Source organism: Phyllostomus discolor, chromosome X (assembly GCF_004126475.2).
Source record: "Phyllostomus discolor isolate MPI-MPIP mPhyDis1 chromosome X, mPhyDis1.pri.v3, whole genome shotgun sequence".
NCBI classification, from domain to species: Eukaryota; Metazoa; Chordata; class Mammalia; order Chiroptera; family Phyllostomidae; genus Phyllostomus; species Phyllostomus discolor.
Window position 1 is genome coordinate 31814241 of NC_050198.1, and position 16615 is coordinate 31830855.

Below are 16615 nucleotides of genomic sequence, written 5' to 3' on the forward strand. Positions count from 1 at the left end.
AAGTAAAAGATCTTTTACACATTTTTATTTTCTTACTTTCAGAGAGCAGGGAGGGGAGGGAGAAAGAGAAGCACAGAAACATTGATGTGTGAGAGATACATCAATCAGTTGCCTCTCACACGTCCCCCACCGGGTATCTCGCCCACAACCCAGGCATGTGCCCTGACCGGGAATCAAACCAGTGACCCTTTGGTTCGCAGGCTGGCATTCAATCCACTGAGTCACACCAGCCAGGATAAATAACATATTTACAACTATTTTATGTACAATGTAAAAATGGCAAACTTTAAAATAAGTAACTGGACGTATCACCTATGATGTATAGTAAATAACACACGCAGGTACCCTGAACCCATCTGACCAGGCCTAATGCTCCTTAACCATCACTGTGTGCACTGAAAACTGGGGAAAGTGTTTGCTCTCTTAAACACACTTTGTCAAAGGCATCACCATTAGGGCTTTTAACTGCTGTGAACTTTGTAATCAGGAGTAAAGTCAATAATTTTAGTACATTGAATCCAAAGGCCACAAGATGCCTACTTTGAGAATTATGGTATTAGGAAAGCCAGACACCCCGAGGCAGGACTTAAATTTTATTACTACAGTTTATGAGAGTTTTCCTAAAACCCAAACGCAAAGTAAACTAGAGAATAAACGAACACAGAAACCACCCGGTGCAGGCACGAAAACCTTACTGGGATTGTTACAGAATTTATTTATTGGATCATGCCACACACCATTGTGTGTGATCTCACTAACTCCTAGTAGCAGTAAGCACCCTTCTATAGGTGATAGCTAGCTAGCTAGCTAGCTAGCTAGAGATGGGAAAGAAGGGAGAGAAACATCCATGTGAGAGAAACAACGGTTGCCACTGGTTGCCTCTTCCACTACCCCAACTGGGGACCTGGCCGGCAACCCAGGTACGTGGCCTGACCGGGAATCAAATCGGCAACCTTTTGGTCTGCAAGCCCGGCGCTCAATCCACTGAGCCACACCAGCCAGAGATACACGCGATATTTTAACCCATCATCCCATATCCCCAAAGTCCCCGCTTCAATCGCCCAGCACACAGGTCTGGCATTCACTGCGCATGCCTAGAACCCGTGACCAATGGGAGCCCGGCTCATGGAAGCAGGGGCGGGGATATGTTGTTCTCAGGGGCCAGGTAGCTTCAAAGAGCAGCAAAGAGAATGTGGCCGTCGACCAATCAGAGCCCACGATGTCCCGGTTCCTGCTCTCCCCACCCTTGAGCCAATTGACAGCTTTGGTGCTTGAGAGCAATTGCGGGGGGGGGCGGTGGTGGTGAGTGGTTAAGGTGGCGGATGTGAGAGAGGCCCGGGGCGCGACTGGAAATTGAGGCTCGCCGAGGTGGCTGGGAGTCGGGAGGTTGTGATAGGGGTCGTAGGACAATCGGGATTGCAACATTCCCCTCTCCATTACGGGATGAGGCAGCCATCGTATTCCTTGCCCCCAAACAAAATGGTCTTCCAATATGGGCGCCTCCTCCCCAGTGGTGCGACCCTAGGCAGACTGTTCCATTTTGCGTCCCTCCCCACACCCGCTGTGGTCCGTTCCAGGCTGCAGCGTTAACACACTTCTTGATCACCTGGTTGAGGATGTGGGCCGCTGGTGGGACCAAAAGGCTGGGGAGTGGACACCCTCTGACTCATATACACAGGGATCTTGGACACACAAGGGGTCGTACACATTGGGGAGTAGATACCCCTAGGGGTCACACACTTGGGTGTGGACACCTGGTATCACAGGCTGGGGAATGGACACTTGGGGGCACATAGATTGGGATGCAGGGATGTAGAGAACACCCATGTCGGGAGAGTTGGTTGTGACCTAGAGGATGTGGACAGTGTAGGGAGAAGGAGGGGACTTCTGGCTCCATGGCTAATAGCCACTAACCTAGAAGGGAAGGAGAGGGCTGGCTGGCACAGTGATTTCCTGTGCAGGTTGAGGGAGTAAGAGCAGGAATCACTGGTAAGACTTCTGAGGTTGGCAGGGAAGGTTCCAGGACAATGTGAGAGCCCTGGAAGAGTCTGGACAGGCCAGCCCATAGAATAGGTCTCTGAGATGGGCTTTGCATCAGGGGGAAGTAGAGAAAGGGCAGTGGTGGTCATGTGTTCTCATCACTGACCATCTGCCAATGGTGGTGGGACCTGAAAGTCTGAAGGAGGAGGATGAGGAAAGGATAGGGGGACACGGAAAATGCTAGGCTGAAGGGATGGTAGTTCATTTATCCAACTCAGCTATTTCATAAAAAAATAATGATAATACATAACATATTAAGCTATGTACTGATCACTATACATGAACTATCTAATTTATTCTCAACAACCTTAACTGCTATTACGACCTTCACTTTAATATTTTATTTATTTATTTATTTTTTAGAGAGAGGGGAAGGGAAGGAGAAAGGGAGAGAAACATTGATGTGTGAGAGATATATCAATTGCCCCCAACTGGGAACCTGGCAGGCAACCCAGGCATGTGCCCTGAGTGGGAATCAAACCAGCAATTCTTTGGTTTGCAGGCCAGCTCTCAATCCACTGAGCCATACAAGCCAGGGATATTACTACCTTCACTTTAGAGATGAGAGAACTGAGGCATTGAGAGGTCACCAGACTTTAAGGTAAGTGCCAGATCCAGGCTGTAGGGCTCCAGAATCTATGATTCTAACATTTAAGCCATTATTATTTCTATAGGTGTCTCTGCTTTCTGTGCATACCCTGTCCTCACTCCATCCCACCAGGACTAGAAATCAGCACCTCCCCTGAGGGCCCCTGAAGCACCCATTTACTCTAGCATCAGTGAGCAGTGTAAACATCTCTGTGGGAGGAACTGATCCCTGCACACTCTGAGTTTTTTCTTTCTCCTTCCCCAGGCATGGGGTTGAAGAAATGACAGGGGAAGCCCCATGGGAAGAGGACAGTAAATCACAGCAGAGAAATCTAGACTGTACAATGATTATTTAACAAATATAGGTTGGGCTTCTGCATGCAGGGTTCTGTGCTAGTACATGAACAGAAATGAACAAGACAGACAAGGGGTGTACCTTCCTACCCTGGGGGTGTATTTTGGGAATTCCTAGTAGGCAGACTTTGGTTGTCAGAGTGATGGAGGTGCCTTGTCATTGAATGAGCAGAAGCCTGAGATGCTGGGGGACAGCCACGTACCACCAAGACTTGTAAGGTACATGAATGTCAATCTAGGACGGTACAATGAAAGGAGATCTCCCAACATGTTTCTTTTTTTTTTTTCACCTCACAAAGCACATTTATGGAAATCGAACACGGGTGGGGATGGCCCGCTGGCCTGGCCAGGCCCAGAAAATCCTGGTCACATGTTGGCTCGTTCTCGCTGCAGCCGCAAGTTGTAGGCTCGGGATACGGTGTTCCAGGCATCCATGTAGCGATCCATGCACATGGCGATGCATTTCTGTTCCGAATTGTCCAGGGAGCCCCCAGGCTTCCCGATGCACTTCTGGAAGCATTTGTCTGTCATCCTCTGCAGCAGCTCCTGCGCGTTGGCCACAGCGATCTGCACCTTCACCTGCTCCATGATGAGCCCCGGGTCCAGCTTGCCGCAGCCCGAGCCCCCGAAATCCGAACCGAAGCCACCCTCCATGGCCCCGCAAAGTTAACCAGCCGTTGCCGCGTGCGCCGACCCGTACCTGCGCCGGAAGTCAACCCCCAACATGTTTCTTATTAAAAGGGAGCATTGCCTTGGAGGGTTGAGAACTGCTGTTTCCTTAGGTTGGGCCTGTTCCCAGGAAGCACCCCTCAGTCAGGGTACAGAAGACCATGAGGGGCAGGAAGGTAAGGGGAGGTGAAGGATGGCTTGGCAGTGGAAATTCTGCCATCTTGGCCTCAGTTTGCTCTTAGACAGCAGTAGGACCCTACCTGTGCCTATGTCTCCTTCATGGACTCAATCATGTGGTGATGACCACAATATGGAAGACACTGCCATGTCTTTCTCACGAACTGTGTCTTTTTTTTTTCAGGACCCCAGTGAGACTTTATTTTATTTTATTATTTTATTTTATTTTATTTGTTGTTCAAGTACAGTTTTCTGTCTTGTGTCTTCTTACCTACACATGGCTTCAGGTGTGGCAGTCAATCTTGTAGGCAATATCCTTTCAAAATAAAGCAAAATAAGCCCTGGCTGGGGTAGCTCAGTGGACTGAGCATGGGCTTGTGAACCAAAGGGTAGCTGGTTCGATTCTCAGTCAGGGCATATGCCTGGGCTGTGGGCCAGGTCCCTAGTATGGGGCCCAAGAGAGACAACCACACATTGATGTTTCTCTCCCTCTCCTTCTTCCTTTTCCCTCTCTCTAAAAATAAATAATTAAAATCTTTTAAAAAATAAAGCAAAATAAGCACAAGATATACACAAATTCTCCATCTGGTGAGTCCTGGGAGTTTGGCAGGAGGAAGTGGTGAGAGAGGAGGTGGGTGTAAATTACTGGGCATATCCTAATTCTTGGGGTTCCTGGGCATTCACTGGATTACTAAGACTTAAGTTAGAACTGCTCCCAGCTGTGTTGGACTGGCTTGTATTCTACCCACACTCCTGCTGAGGACAACTGGAAAGGCTGGATTAAGGTTTTGTTCTCTTTAAATCTATTTGAAGGCCCGGGAGAGCAAAGTACCTTTGAGGTCCTCACCTCCCTAAATACTGTCATTCAGTGCAGAAAAGCAAGAGTGGATGGGGCACATAAAAATAAAATAAACCAGCTCCAAATTATTCATGTAGGTCAACAGTAATTCAATAGTCTGAATAATATGAAAAATGGTATTAAGATGATTAATTAATCACTATGTTCCAAAATGGAGAAACTTATTCTATTAGGGACTCAAATAGCAAAAATCTACTTTAGTTTTTTTTTTTTTTTTTAGACAAAATATACATTTTAAACCTGTCTGCTGCTTAGAAGTAAGAATAGGAAATATACTTTTAAATATTAATTTAAAAAAAAGAACCAGTAGATGTAGCAGAGATTTAAGGCCCCCTGATGTAGACTTAAAGGGAACAGATGTAGAGTCAGAGAAAGGAGTGGGAAGGTGGAGAACGAAAGAGGCAGAGAAGGAGCAGAATTTTATCTCAGCCCCCATGTGGCACGTAACAGTTTAGGAATTCACATAATTAGCTTCAGCTCCACAAGCTCTGTGATCACAGTCAAGTTAGCTAAGCTCTGGGCCTCAGCTTCCCTATCAGTGAAATGGAGGTGACAGTTGTGCTTATCTCCTGGCCTCGTCTGTGAATATGAAATGAACTAATAAAATAAAGCGCTTAGAAAATACTCAGAAAGCATAAATCAATTAGACATCAACTCCTCATTCATTCCTTCATGTACTGAGTGTCTGGTTTGTGCCAGATACTGGAGATATGCTTTGCAGATAGTGAGAGCTCAATGGGCAGTGTTAAAATGAATGAATGCAAAGGCTTTTTAAAGGAAAAGCAGTGGCTTGCCCCAATGGACAGGCTGGAAGGCGGCCTAAGCCTGGAGGTAGGAAATTGCCTGGTGAGTTGGGGTCACCATGAGCTGAGTTGTGAGGGTGGAGGAGAAGTGGGAGAGAAGTTGGAAATGCCACACCAGAAGGGGCTTTGAACCCAGGCTTAGGAGAGAATCTTTGAACCTGCCGGCATGGGGAGCCAACCAGCTTTCCAGGCAGCACTGTGGGTCTCATCTTGAGATGTGTTATTTCCCTTCAGGTACCCAGGAATCTGTCACATTTTCAGACATGCTAAGCTTCCCCAAACTGCTCTATGTGTGCCTGAGAGTTTTGTGTCCCCAAACGGGAGACTGAGACCCAGCGAAGAGCGGGGACTGAGCTAGCATTCACTTGGGGACACAGTCCGGCATTATCTGGTGAAGTTAGAAATATGCAAACCTTACAACTTCCTGACTCCCCTTCTGAGAGTGTGCATGCCTGTGTGGGCCAGTTAATGTGGACAGGAGTGAACACAGCACTATTGCTCCCAACAGCAGCAGCCAGCAACAGCTGTTAGCAGGAGAATATGAATAAATAAGTTGCACAGTCACACTACATAGCTGCAAAAATGAACTACCATTACAGGCAAATACAAGTCTCAGCAACAGGCAAGGAGAAGGTGTGGCGCTTGGTGATGAAAAGTGTGCTCTCTGCACCTAGCCAGTCTGGCATGCAATCTGGGCTCTTCCACTTGCTAGCTGGGAGCTACTGGGAAGATCACTCAACCACTCCGTGCCTCAGTTTCTTCATTTCTCTCTGTCAAACGGACATGGTAATTTTGTGTGCCCCACAGGCTGTTAATGAGGATTTAAGTGAGTCAGTATTTACAAAGGGGTCAGAACAGTGCCTGGCACACATACTCAGTGCTACATGTATGTTAGATAAAAATAAAATGTTGAGTGGGGAAAAAGCAAGTCTCTGAAGATAACATACTTTAAAAATTTGAAAGCAATGAAAATGAAACAAGATATTGTTTAGGCATTCCTTTCTTGAAAAAAGGGTGATGATAAGCAGAAAGTAATTTCGGAGCTGTGGGAAGGCAAGGGTAAAGGATGGGGAAGTGAACCAGGTTGTTGGGGTCTCAGGGGAAGGGTGGGATCCCAGGCACTCACCACTCACTGTGTACTTAAAGGAAACGTTTTAGCACAGTAATCCTTCGGCACTATGGGCTTTGGACCTCAGGACCTGGCTAACGGGATACTTTGAGGAGGAAGGAGGCCTCTCAGCCCCATGACTGTTCCCAGTCATGGTAGAACGCCCTACAGAAGTGCTGTAGTGGCCTAGCTCTTGCTGCCAAACAATCAGAGGGAGCAGGATCTCAGCCAGTCGGAGGGAGATGGGCCCCAGAGAGTAAGAAAGAAGGAACAGTACATGAACTGGTCCAAAAGATGGGTCTAACCAGTCAAATGGAGGAGGGTCCCAGTCTGAGGGCAGAGGGTCCAATCCTGTCCTAGGGAGGAGGAGCCCAGGCCCACCGAGGGGCCTCTGGAGGACTTGTTTCTCTTGTGGTTTTCTGCACTTCCTGTTCCCCTGCTCACTGCGGAAGTTCCTCTTCTTACCCTGCACCCAGAGACTAGCTGGAGAGGACAAGGGCAGGAGGCACCATGAGTGGGGGCCCTGCGGGAGGCAGGCCTGGGGGCCGAGGAGCACTAGCAGTTCAGCAGAACATACCCTCCACCCTCCTCCAGGACCAGGAGAACCAGCGACTCTTCGACATGCTGGGAAGAAAATGCTGGGTGAGCTGGGGACCTCCTGCCCCTCCCTGTCTTTCTCCCTTTCCTCTTTTTCCTCTCCTCCTCTACCTCCTCCTCCTTTTTCGAATCCTTCCCCTCTCCTCCTTTCCTCCCCTTTCTCTCTCATCTTCCCCATTCTTTGCCTCCTCCTCTTTCTTCCCCTCTTGCCCTCCTCTTTTCCCTCACCATCATCTCCTCTCCTAGAATCCACTTATCCCCATCCACCAATCCTGGGAAGATCTTCATTTCTATCCACTGTCTCCCTGGTTGTGGCTTTTCCTTTGGGGTCATGACAGCCATGGGTAAGGAAGGACCAAGTCTAGCTCCCAGACCCTCTGGTCGCCCCAACCAGACTCCACTGAGCCCTGCTCTCCCCTCCCAGACACTGGCCACCGCAGTTGTTCAGCTGTACCTGGCGGTGCCCCCTGGAGCCGAGCGCTGGACCAAGGAGCATTGTGGGGCTGTGTGCTTTGTGAAGGATAACCCCCAGAAGTCCTACTTTATCCGCCTTTACAGCCCTCAGGTGATCACTGCCCCTCCCCACTGCACATGCAAACCTGCTTTCAACATGCAAACCTAGATCTGTGTCCACCATAGCCCGGAGCCCTCAGGCAGATCAATGAACCCCTGGGCCCCAGAACCAAAGACTTCATCCAGACATCACACTCTGGTTTGCCCTTCTAAGTCTGTGATGGCTGACCCTGGAGTCTCCATGTGAATGTCTACACCCCCCACATATTATGATACTGCCTAAGTCTAGTGTGTCTCACAAACTAAAAAACGAGTAACTGTATTTTTACCTGAAACTCAAATCTACTCTAAATCCAACATTTTGGGCCCCAGAAATTCCCCATCAAAACTCCTGAATTACAAATGTTTACTTAGCTCTGAAGTCATAAATCTATTCCCGAAACTCCAAACCTAAATATGCCATTGAGACTTGAACTCCAAATCTACCCTTTTTCCCCCACAGCATGGATCCCAGAATTCCTGAATCTGTTCTACAACCCCTCAACTTGAACTCTGCAGGCACATACCCCAAATTCACCCTTCTAAACTCATAAAGATGAACCAGCATAACCACATCAGGATCCCAGAGCCATGAAATACTAACCGAACTCCTAAGCCATAACTCTGTTCCACAAACCTCAAATTACACATATGTTGGCTGAACCCTCTTCCCCCCAAACTTCCAAGTCTGTATATCTGAACCTCAAATCTCAACCCCAACTCCCAATACTGGAGCTCTGCCTGCCCAAATGAAGGGGGAATGTGGGATGGAGTTTAGAATGGGCTCAGTTTCTCAGGACTGAAGTCCAAAACCCTCAAATTTGAGCCCCCAAATCCCACATCTACGGCCACAAACCCCAAATCCAAATTTCTTACTGTGGTGTCCAACTCCCATACTATAACAAATCTCTCCACATCTGACCCTAGATACCCAACTCTTAGATGCTGAGTTGGAAATATCCAAATCAGATCCTGGGGCCCAAATGTGGACACCATGCTCCCTACCTAGATAACAGAAACTTGCCACCCAGGGCATGCCTCAGTGTTATTGTGTTCCCCACCTCTCCAGGCAGGCCGGCTGCTCTGGGAACAGGAGCTGTACTCACAACTGGTTTACTCCACTCCCACCCCCTTCTTTCACACCTTTGCTGGAGATGTAAGTGACTACCCAACCCCTGGACCTCAGTTGGGTTGTGGGGGGAGATGGAAACCATATGGGGGTGTGGAAGGCTGCTGACCTTAAGGTATGCACAGGACTGCCAAGTGGGGATGAACTTTGCAGACGAGGGCGAGGCCAAGGCCTTCCAGACCCTGGTGCAGGAGAAGATACACAAAAGGAATCAGAGGCAAAGTGGAGGTAAGTGCAAGAGTGAGGAGCTGTAAAAGCCCCTCTCATGGTTCTGGTTCCTAGTCTACCTGTCTCTACACAGACAGACGCCATCTACCCCCACCACCAGCACCAGCCAATGAAGGTGAGTCTTCTAGTGTAAATAGGAGTAATAAGGGGCTAGCCCAGGAACCTGTGACAGGATTGTCAGAGCTCTCTACCCATTCCATTTTCCCAGAGAGAAGAGGAGGGCTCCCACCCCTGCCCCCGCACCCAGGTGGAGACCAAGGGGGTGAGTGCTAATTCTTCCTTGGACAGGAGGGTGGGGAGTGGGTGGGTGGATGAGTAATTTGGTGGGTGCAGAGATAAGTGGGTGAATGAATGGATGGATGGGTGAATGGATGTGTGGGTGGATGCAATGGTGGTGGATAGATGGTTGAGTGAGGAGATGAATTGATGGGAAGATCAAAATAGAGATAGATATATAGATGCATAGGCAAATTGGTATGTGGATAAGTGGATGAATGGATAGAGGGATGATTGAGTAAATTAAAGAATGAGTGAATGATTGAATGAACTGAAAAGTGAACAAATGAAAAAAGTGACATAAAATTTCAATCAGCTCTGGCTGATGTGGCTCAGTAGATTGACCACCGGTCACAGACTAAAAGGTTGCCGGTTTGATTCCCAGTCAAGGTACATGCCTGGGTTTCGGACCAGGTCTCCAGTTGGCAGAGTGTAAGAGGCAACCAATTTTTCACACATTGGTGTTTCTCTGCTTCTCTTTCTCCCTTCTTTCTCCCACTCTCTAAAAATTAATACATGAAATCTTTAAAATTTTTTCAATCAGCAAAGAAAGCAATGATTGAATGAATGAATCAGTGAACAAATAATTTAACAAATTAATTAGTTAATGAGCCAATGAATAAATGAGTCACTACTTAAGTGATAAGCATGAGTGAATGAACAAATGAATTAGTGAATGAAATATATGAATGGTTTGTGGGAACCACCCATCTACTTCTCCATAACCCCTCCTTGGATCACTTACCTACTACCTCTGTGACCATCAAATACACCCAGAGATTTCCCCAGCAGTCTTCCTGTCTCTTGCCCCTGTGCTCTGGTAGTAGGTAAGTGGGTCAATGGTTTAGTCACCCTATTTTCCCCACAGGTCCAGCAGCTGGCCCACCATCCCTGGGGCTGGTAACAGTGGACATCCAGAACCCGGACATCACAAGTTCACGATACCGTGGGCTCCCAGCACCTGGGCCTGGCCCAGCAGATAAGAAACGCTCAGGGAAGAAAAAGATCAGAAAAGCTGATATTGGTGCACCCTGTGGATTCAAGTGAGAACCTTTCTCCAGTGGGCCCACAGACCCCTGGGAGGGAGGCAGATGAACAGGTGGACGGGGGAGAGCTAAGTGGATGGAAGGATGGGCAGATGGATGGGTGGGCATGAGTGGATGGATGGGTGGGTGGGTGCAAAGCCAGGACTAGGGAGAGGCAAGTGAGGCACGAAGGCTGAAAAATTTACAGAGACAGTCAGTTTCAGGGTCATGCAAGTGCAATTCATGACTCTGAGAGTGAGTGCTTCCTTAAATTTTGTACTCTAGGCATCTTACTTGTCTCATTCTTGTCCTAACCTGGGTGGGCTGGTAGAAGAGTAGATGGGTGGGTAGATGGATAGATGGATGAATGAAATTAATAAATGAATGGGTGGGTTGGAGAATAAATGGATAGGTAGTTGGATGGATGGTTAGGTAAATGGGAAGTGGGTGGATAGAAGGATGGGTGAGCGAATGAGTGTGTGGACAGATGTATATATAAGCTGGTTGGTTCACAGACAAAGTGGATCCGGATGGATAGGTGGCCAGACATGTGGATGAATGAACAGTTCAACGGGTAAATGGACAGAAGTATGTGGTTGAATGGAGACAAATGAGTGGATGGATGGAAATATGGGCACATGGGTAGATGGATAGGTGGGTGGATAAGTGTGTGAGAGGACAGATTGGTGGACAAATGGGTAAACAGATGTGTGTGGGCAAATAAGTAGAGAGACAAATATATGACAGATCAGTGGTCTTCAGGTGAATATGATTGGCTAGGTAGACAAATGAATGGATGGATAGACGGTGGAAATAGGGATGAAATGGACAGATGGGAACCACAAACTATGGACCCCTTCTAATTCCATAACTACTGTTCTCACTCATTCACTCATTCATTCATTTATGGCTCATTTATTTAATTCTGGCCCTTCAGAGTTCCATGTGGCCAGAAAGGGCAGGAGGGCTTACTAGGAAGGGAGGGAAGGAATGGCAGTGGGGCTTCACTGGGGTCTCCTCATCTCCCCTAGACATGTCAGCCATGTAGGGTGGGACCCCCAGAATGGATTTGACGTGAGTAACTCCAAAGTCCCTTGGACCCCATTCAACTTTCACCTACCCTTCCATAGTCCAGCAATCAGACCTACTCCCAGACTCCACCCTTCCCACATCCCTTTCAGATCCCTCTCTGGGGTGGAAGCAGTGATAACCCGTACCCCTTCCTTCCCCACCTTATTCACCCACCCCGCCCCTGACTTTTTCCTCCTGGGCAGGTGAACAACCTAGACCCGGATCTGCGGAGCCTGTTTTCTAGGGCGGGAATCAGTGAGGACCAGCTCACTGATGCTGAAACCTCCAAACTTATCTATGACTTCATTGAGGATCAGGGCGGGCTGGAAGCTGTGAGGAAGCAGATGAGGCGCCAGGGTGAGTCCCTCCTTCTGGACACCCCCTTCTTTTCCAACCCTGGTAGCTGACTTCCAAAAGATACACCAGTCGCTCAGTCCTTATGGAAACCTCTCTACTGCTTGAACTGGGAGTTGGTCAGTTGGGTACCTATTTTACAAATGAGTGAAACAGGCTTGGAAGGGAAGTATAATAATAGCTGTGTTATTTCCCCTCCTCAGAGCCACTTCCACCGCCCCCACCACCATCCCGAGGAGGAGGAAACCAGCCTCCCCGGCCTCCTTCTGTGGGGAGTAACAAGGGTCGTTCTGGTCCACTGCCCCCTGTACCTTTGGGAGGTGCACCACCCCCGCCAACTCCCCGGGGACCCCCACTTCCAGGACGAGGGGGCCCTCCACCACCACCCCCTCCAGCCACAGGACGTTCTGGGCCACCACCCCCTCCGCCCCCTGGAGTTGGGGGTTCGCCCCTGCCACCACCACCACCACCACCACCACCGCCACCGCCACCACCACCACCACCCTGCCCTGGGGATGGACCAGTCCCTCCCCCAGGCCCTCCTTCTCTGGGGCCTGTGGGGGGCCTGGCCCCTGGTGGAGGTCGGGGGGCCCTTTTGGATCAAATCCGACAGGGAATTCAGCTGAACAAGGTGAGGACCAGCAGGATGAAGGACCGGGGGTCTGGGATTCTGGGGTGTACTGTGCAAGTCAGGATGTTATGGTGCTGGGGCTGAGATTGATGGGGGGTCCCAGGCTTTTGGGGTTCAGTGATAGTGTTGGGAGGTTAATGCAGAGAGGTGGGCTTTGAGCCTTGAAGGGGACTGAAAAGGGTGGGGAGTAGTGCTCTCATAGACTCTGAGCCCTCTGTGCCGCACCCTGCTTACTGCAGACCCCTGGGGCCTCAGAGAGTTCAGCGCTGCAGCCGCCACCTCAGAGCTCCGAGGGGCTGGTGGGTGCCCTGATGCACGTAATGCAGAAGAGAAGCAGAGCCATTCATTCCTCAGGTGAGAACCTGTCCTTGCCTTGCCACCTGAGAGCTGCCCTCTCTGAAGCCCATCCTGCCAGGACAGTGACCCTGTTTCCCAGAGCTAGTATTGCCCCAAGAACAACCCCAACAGTCTCCATCAGTAGTAACATTAGCCCCATCTGTTGATGGTAGTGATATTATGAATCTTGTATCAGTCTCCTTTTTGACAATGTTAACATTTGTCATTATGTAACAATAGTATAATTAACTCTATCTTCGACAATAATGTTGACGTTAATGACAAGCTATGTCCATACTATTAACATTAATCCTATTTGTTCAGCAGTGTTAATGTTAGCTCACTATGTGATGATAATATTAAAAAGAATCCCATCTTTGACAGTAATATTAACCTTAACTCCATGTGCCAACAGATTAACACTAACTCATTATGTGATAATATTGGAACTAATGCCATCTTTTTGCAATAATGTTAACAGGAATCCCCTAGTGTGTCAACAATATTGTCAATTATGTGAGAATAATATGAAACTCAACCTGTTATGTGACAATAATATAATTAACTCCAATTTTGATAATACTATTAACATGAACCCCAGAGTGCGTTCACATGATTAACATGAATCCATTATATGACAACATTGTAATGAGCCTCGTATCTTTTGACACTGATATTATCAACACCATTATGTGTCAACAATATTAATGTTAACCCACTATAAAACAATAATATTGTAATTTACTCCACTATTAGTAATAATATTTAAATTCACCCCAGCCCTGGCCAGGTAGCTCTGTTGGTTATAGTGTTGTCCCTATATGCCCAAGGTTGTGGGTTCCATCCCTGGTCAGGGCACATACATACAAGAATCAACCAATGAGTGCATAAATAAGGAGAACAACAAATGGATGGTTCTCTCTCTCTTTTTCTGTCTTCCTCTTTCTCTAAAAATTAATACATAAATTTTTTTTTCTTTTAATTTTATTTTTTTAATTTCTTTTTTTTTAATATTCTTTTTTTTAAAGATTTTATTTATTTATTTATTAGGGAGGGAAGGGAAGGGGGGAGAGAGAGAGAGAGAGAGAGAGAGAGAGAGAGAGAGAGAGAGAGAGAGAGAGAGAGACATCAATGTGTGGTTGCTGGGGGTTATGGCCTGCAACCCAGGAATGTACCCTGGCTGGGAATCGAACCTGGGACACTTTAGTTCCCAGCCCGCGCTCAATCCACTGAGCCACGCCAGCCAGGACTACATAAAATTTTTTAAAAAATAAATAGCCCTGGCTGGTGTGGCTCAGTGGATTGAGCCGTGGCTTGTGAACCACAGGGTCACCAGTTCAATTCCCAGTCAGGGCACCTGCCTGGGTTGCAGGCCAGGTTCCTTGATTGGAGGTGTGTGAGAGGCAGGCTATCGATATGTTTCTCTCACATTGTTGTTTCTCTCTCTTCCTCCCTCCCTACCTCTCTCTCTAAAAAATAAGTAAATAAAAATTTAAACAAACAAATAAATAAATTCACCCCATTAAGTGACAAACCTGTTAATGTTAATCTTTTGTGTAACAATAATATCCCAGCTAAGCACACATTCTTGACAGTAATATTAACTACAACTACAACTAGAACCCAGACTCCAACAGGAAACCTCAGCCCCCTAGGACCCCGAGTCCCAACTTCTCAGACCCTGGGAAATCCCCTCTCCAGGGCTTGTGAACCCTCCTGCCAATCTGAGTTCCACTCTTTCTGTCCTTCTCCAGATGAAGGGGAGGACCAGGCTGGAGATGACGATGAGGATGATGAATGGGATGATTAAGTCGCCACCATCCCCACCTGTTTTGCACCTGATCCACAGGCAGCTGCTGCTTGCTGCTTTCCTCTTTTGGCTTCCAGGCCCCAAAGGCTCATGTCTTCCCCACCAACCCCTCCAATGCTGTTATCTCTGACTGGCCCCCAGTTGCCTTAGCAATGGCGCTTTTTATACAAAATTTCTCAGTTCTCAGTCAAGGATTTTAAAACAAAAATAAAATAACTGTCCTTTTATTCCTCTAAATTTCAGTTCATTTATATTTCAAATGTGGGTATTTGGGGTCATTTTCTCCCAAAGTCCCTTTTATTCATCTATCTCATTTCATTCACTGAGCTTTACACATATATATTCATTTATTCACTTGTTTGCTCAGTCATTTAGCCTGTATTTCTTTGTTTCCTTCTGTCGTTTTTTGTTTTAGCAAACATTTATTGCCAGGCACTACTTTAGAGTCTGGGGATAAAGCAGTGGAAAAAAATCGACAAAAATTCTTGCCTTAGTGGGGCTGACATTCTAGGTGCTGACATTCTAAGGAGGAGACAGACAAAAAAGAATCAAAGAGAAACAAAAGATAGTTACAGATCATGATAAGTGCTATGTGCCAAGGGGAAATGACATTCAGATAAGGTGTTCAGGGAAAGCCTCTTGGAGGGAAAGTGACAGTTATGCTGAACCTAAAGAGAGAGGAGTCAACCAGGTGAATATTTGGGGGAAGGGCATTCCAGGCAGAGGAAGCAGCTAGTGCAAAGGCCCTGAAGTGGGGAAAGGTTGGCATGAGGCTGGGTGTGGTGAATGAATGGGAGAGTTATTTATTCATTCACATATTTATTTTAAAAAAAACTGTTCAATCAACACAATACTAGTCAAGAGAGTTCTTGATGGTCAGATTTCTCAACTCTCCATGCACACAATTCACATAGGATCCTAATGGACAGACCCCCTCTCAATATTAAAATTGGGTTCTGCCCAGTTCCCAGTGTAAACCAAGTCTTGGCCAATGGCAATGGAAGAGGTAAAGACTAATCAAATAGATCTGCTCTAGAACCTGTACAAGATGCCACACCTCTGAGTCTCAGTTTCCTTATCTATACAATGAGAGTAACAATATGTAACAGATTTCCAACCGGGATCCCACGGGGTCACCCCTCCTTCTCCTCCAAGACTTGCTCTCCAGAAAAAAAGAGCAACTCAAAACTGTCCCTGGTATTTAAAGCATTTTCTATGAAGTAATTAGAAACTGTTGTACATTAAAGCCTAGAATCAAGGTGTCTGCGCCTTTCCGTTTCTGAAATCTGGTGGATTAAAGGTCTCAGAGAGCCTGCCTTTAGAGAAGGAGAAGGGGAGAAAGACCAAGGTGAGGGAGATTCCAGAGAGGGCAGGCTTCTTTCATCTGTAAGAGCAGTAGAAGAAATTTGGAACTACTGGGGTGCAGGTTGGGGGGTTAGTGGGAGAAGGCATTGGGGGCAGCTAGGGTAGTGAGGTTGCAGGTGTGGGGAATGGGAGCTGGCTTTGCCCCTTAAGAATTCCCCGACAGCTGGAGAAGCTGGAAAAGGAGGGAGTCTCAGGTTCTGTTTAATTCTTTTACTAGTCTTCATCTCCCACTCAACTTCCCACCCCACCCAGGCCAGGTCCTCAGAACAAGCACTGACTCTAGGAAGGACTTGTCATACTACTTACCCCCTCCCAACTCACCCCCTCAACCCCAATGAAGCCCTAGAAATCCAGTGTTCTAGGACCCCTTGGACAGGCTTTGTTTTAGAAAAGACGTTACATCATACTACCTCTGAATACCCAGTAGCCCTGGCTAGGGCAGGTACAGGCCTGGGGTAAAAGAATTGACTATGGGCAAGTTGCTTAACTTCTCTGAGCCTCAGTTTTCTCAGTCTTTTTTAAAAAATATTTTATTAATTTATTTTTAGAAAGAGGGGAAGGGAAGGAGAAAGAAAGGAAGAGAAACATCAATGTGTGGTTGCCTTTCCTGTGCCCCTCACTGGGGGCCTGATCTGGCCTGCAA

At 47.4% G+C, this 16615-nt stretch overlaps 2 protein-coding genes across 2 annotated transcripts; one reads left to right on the forward strand and one right to left on the reverse strand.

Moving 5' to 3' along the window:
• Positions 1-3257: 3257 nt before the first annotated feature.
• On the reverse strand, positions 3258-3689 carry LOC114505146 (mitochondrial import inner membrane translocase subunit Tim13-like). Its single transcript, XM_036017144.1, has one exon. The coding sequence runs from the start codon at positions 3634-3636 to the stop codon at positions 3349-3351; it is 288 nt and encodes a 95-aa protein (XP_035873037.1). The 5' UTR covers positions 3637-3689; the 3' UTR covers positions 3258-3348.
• A 3374-nt stretch (positions 3690-7063) lies between these two features.
• On the forward strand, positions 7064-14844 carry WAS (WASP actin nucleation promoting factor). Its single transcript, XM_028523371.2, has 12 exons — positions 7064-7240; positions 7620-7760; positions 8817-8903; positions 9002-9104; positions 9178-9219; positions 9313-9366; positions 10249-10423; positions 11437-11479; positions 11680-11833; positions 12034-12461; positions 12701-12815; positions 14552-14844. Exons 1-12 carry the CDS (start codon positions 7109-7111, stop codon positions 14605-14607), a joined length of 1530 nt encoding a protein of 509 aa, XP_028379172.1. The 5' UTR covers positions 7064-7108; the 3' UTR covers positions 14608-14844.
• Positions 14845-16615: the final 1771 nt, after the last annotated feature.

Bases quoted from the DNA above. Each gene is read 5' to 3' on its own strand.
- WAS (XM_028523371.2), top strand. From the start codon at position 7,109: ATGAGTGGGGGCCCTGCGGGAGGCAGGCCTGGGGGCCGAGGAGCACTA. The intron at 9,105-9,177 runs GTAAGTGCAAGA...GTCTCTACACAG, and splicing joins GAATCAGAGGCAAAGTGGAG to ACAGACGCCATCTACCCCCA. The intron at 11,480-11,679 runs GTGAGTAACTCC...CCTCCTGGGCAG, and splicing joins ACCCCCAGAATGGATTTGAC to GTGAACAACCTAGACCCGGA.
- LOC114505146 (XM_036017144.1), bottom strand. From the start codon at position 3,636: ATGGAGGGTGGCTTCGGTTCGGATTTCGGGGGCTCGGGCTGCGGCAAG.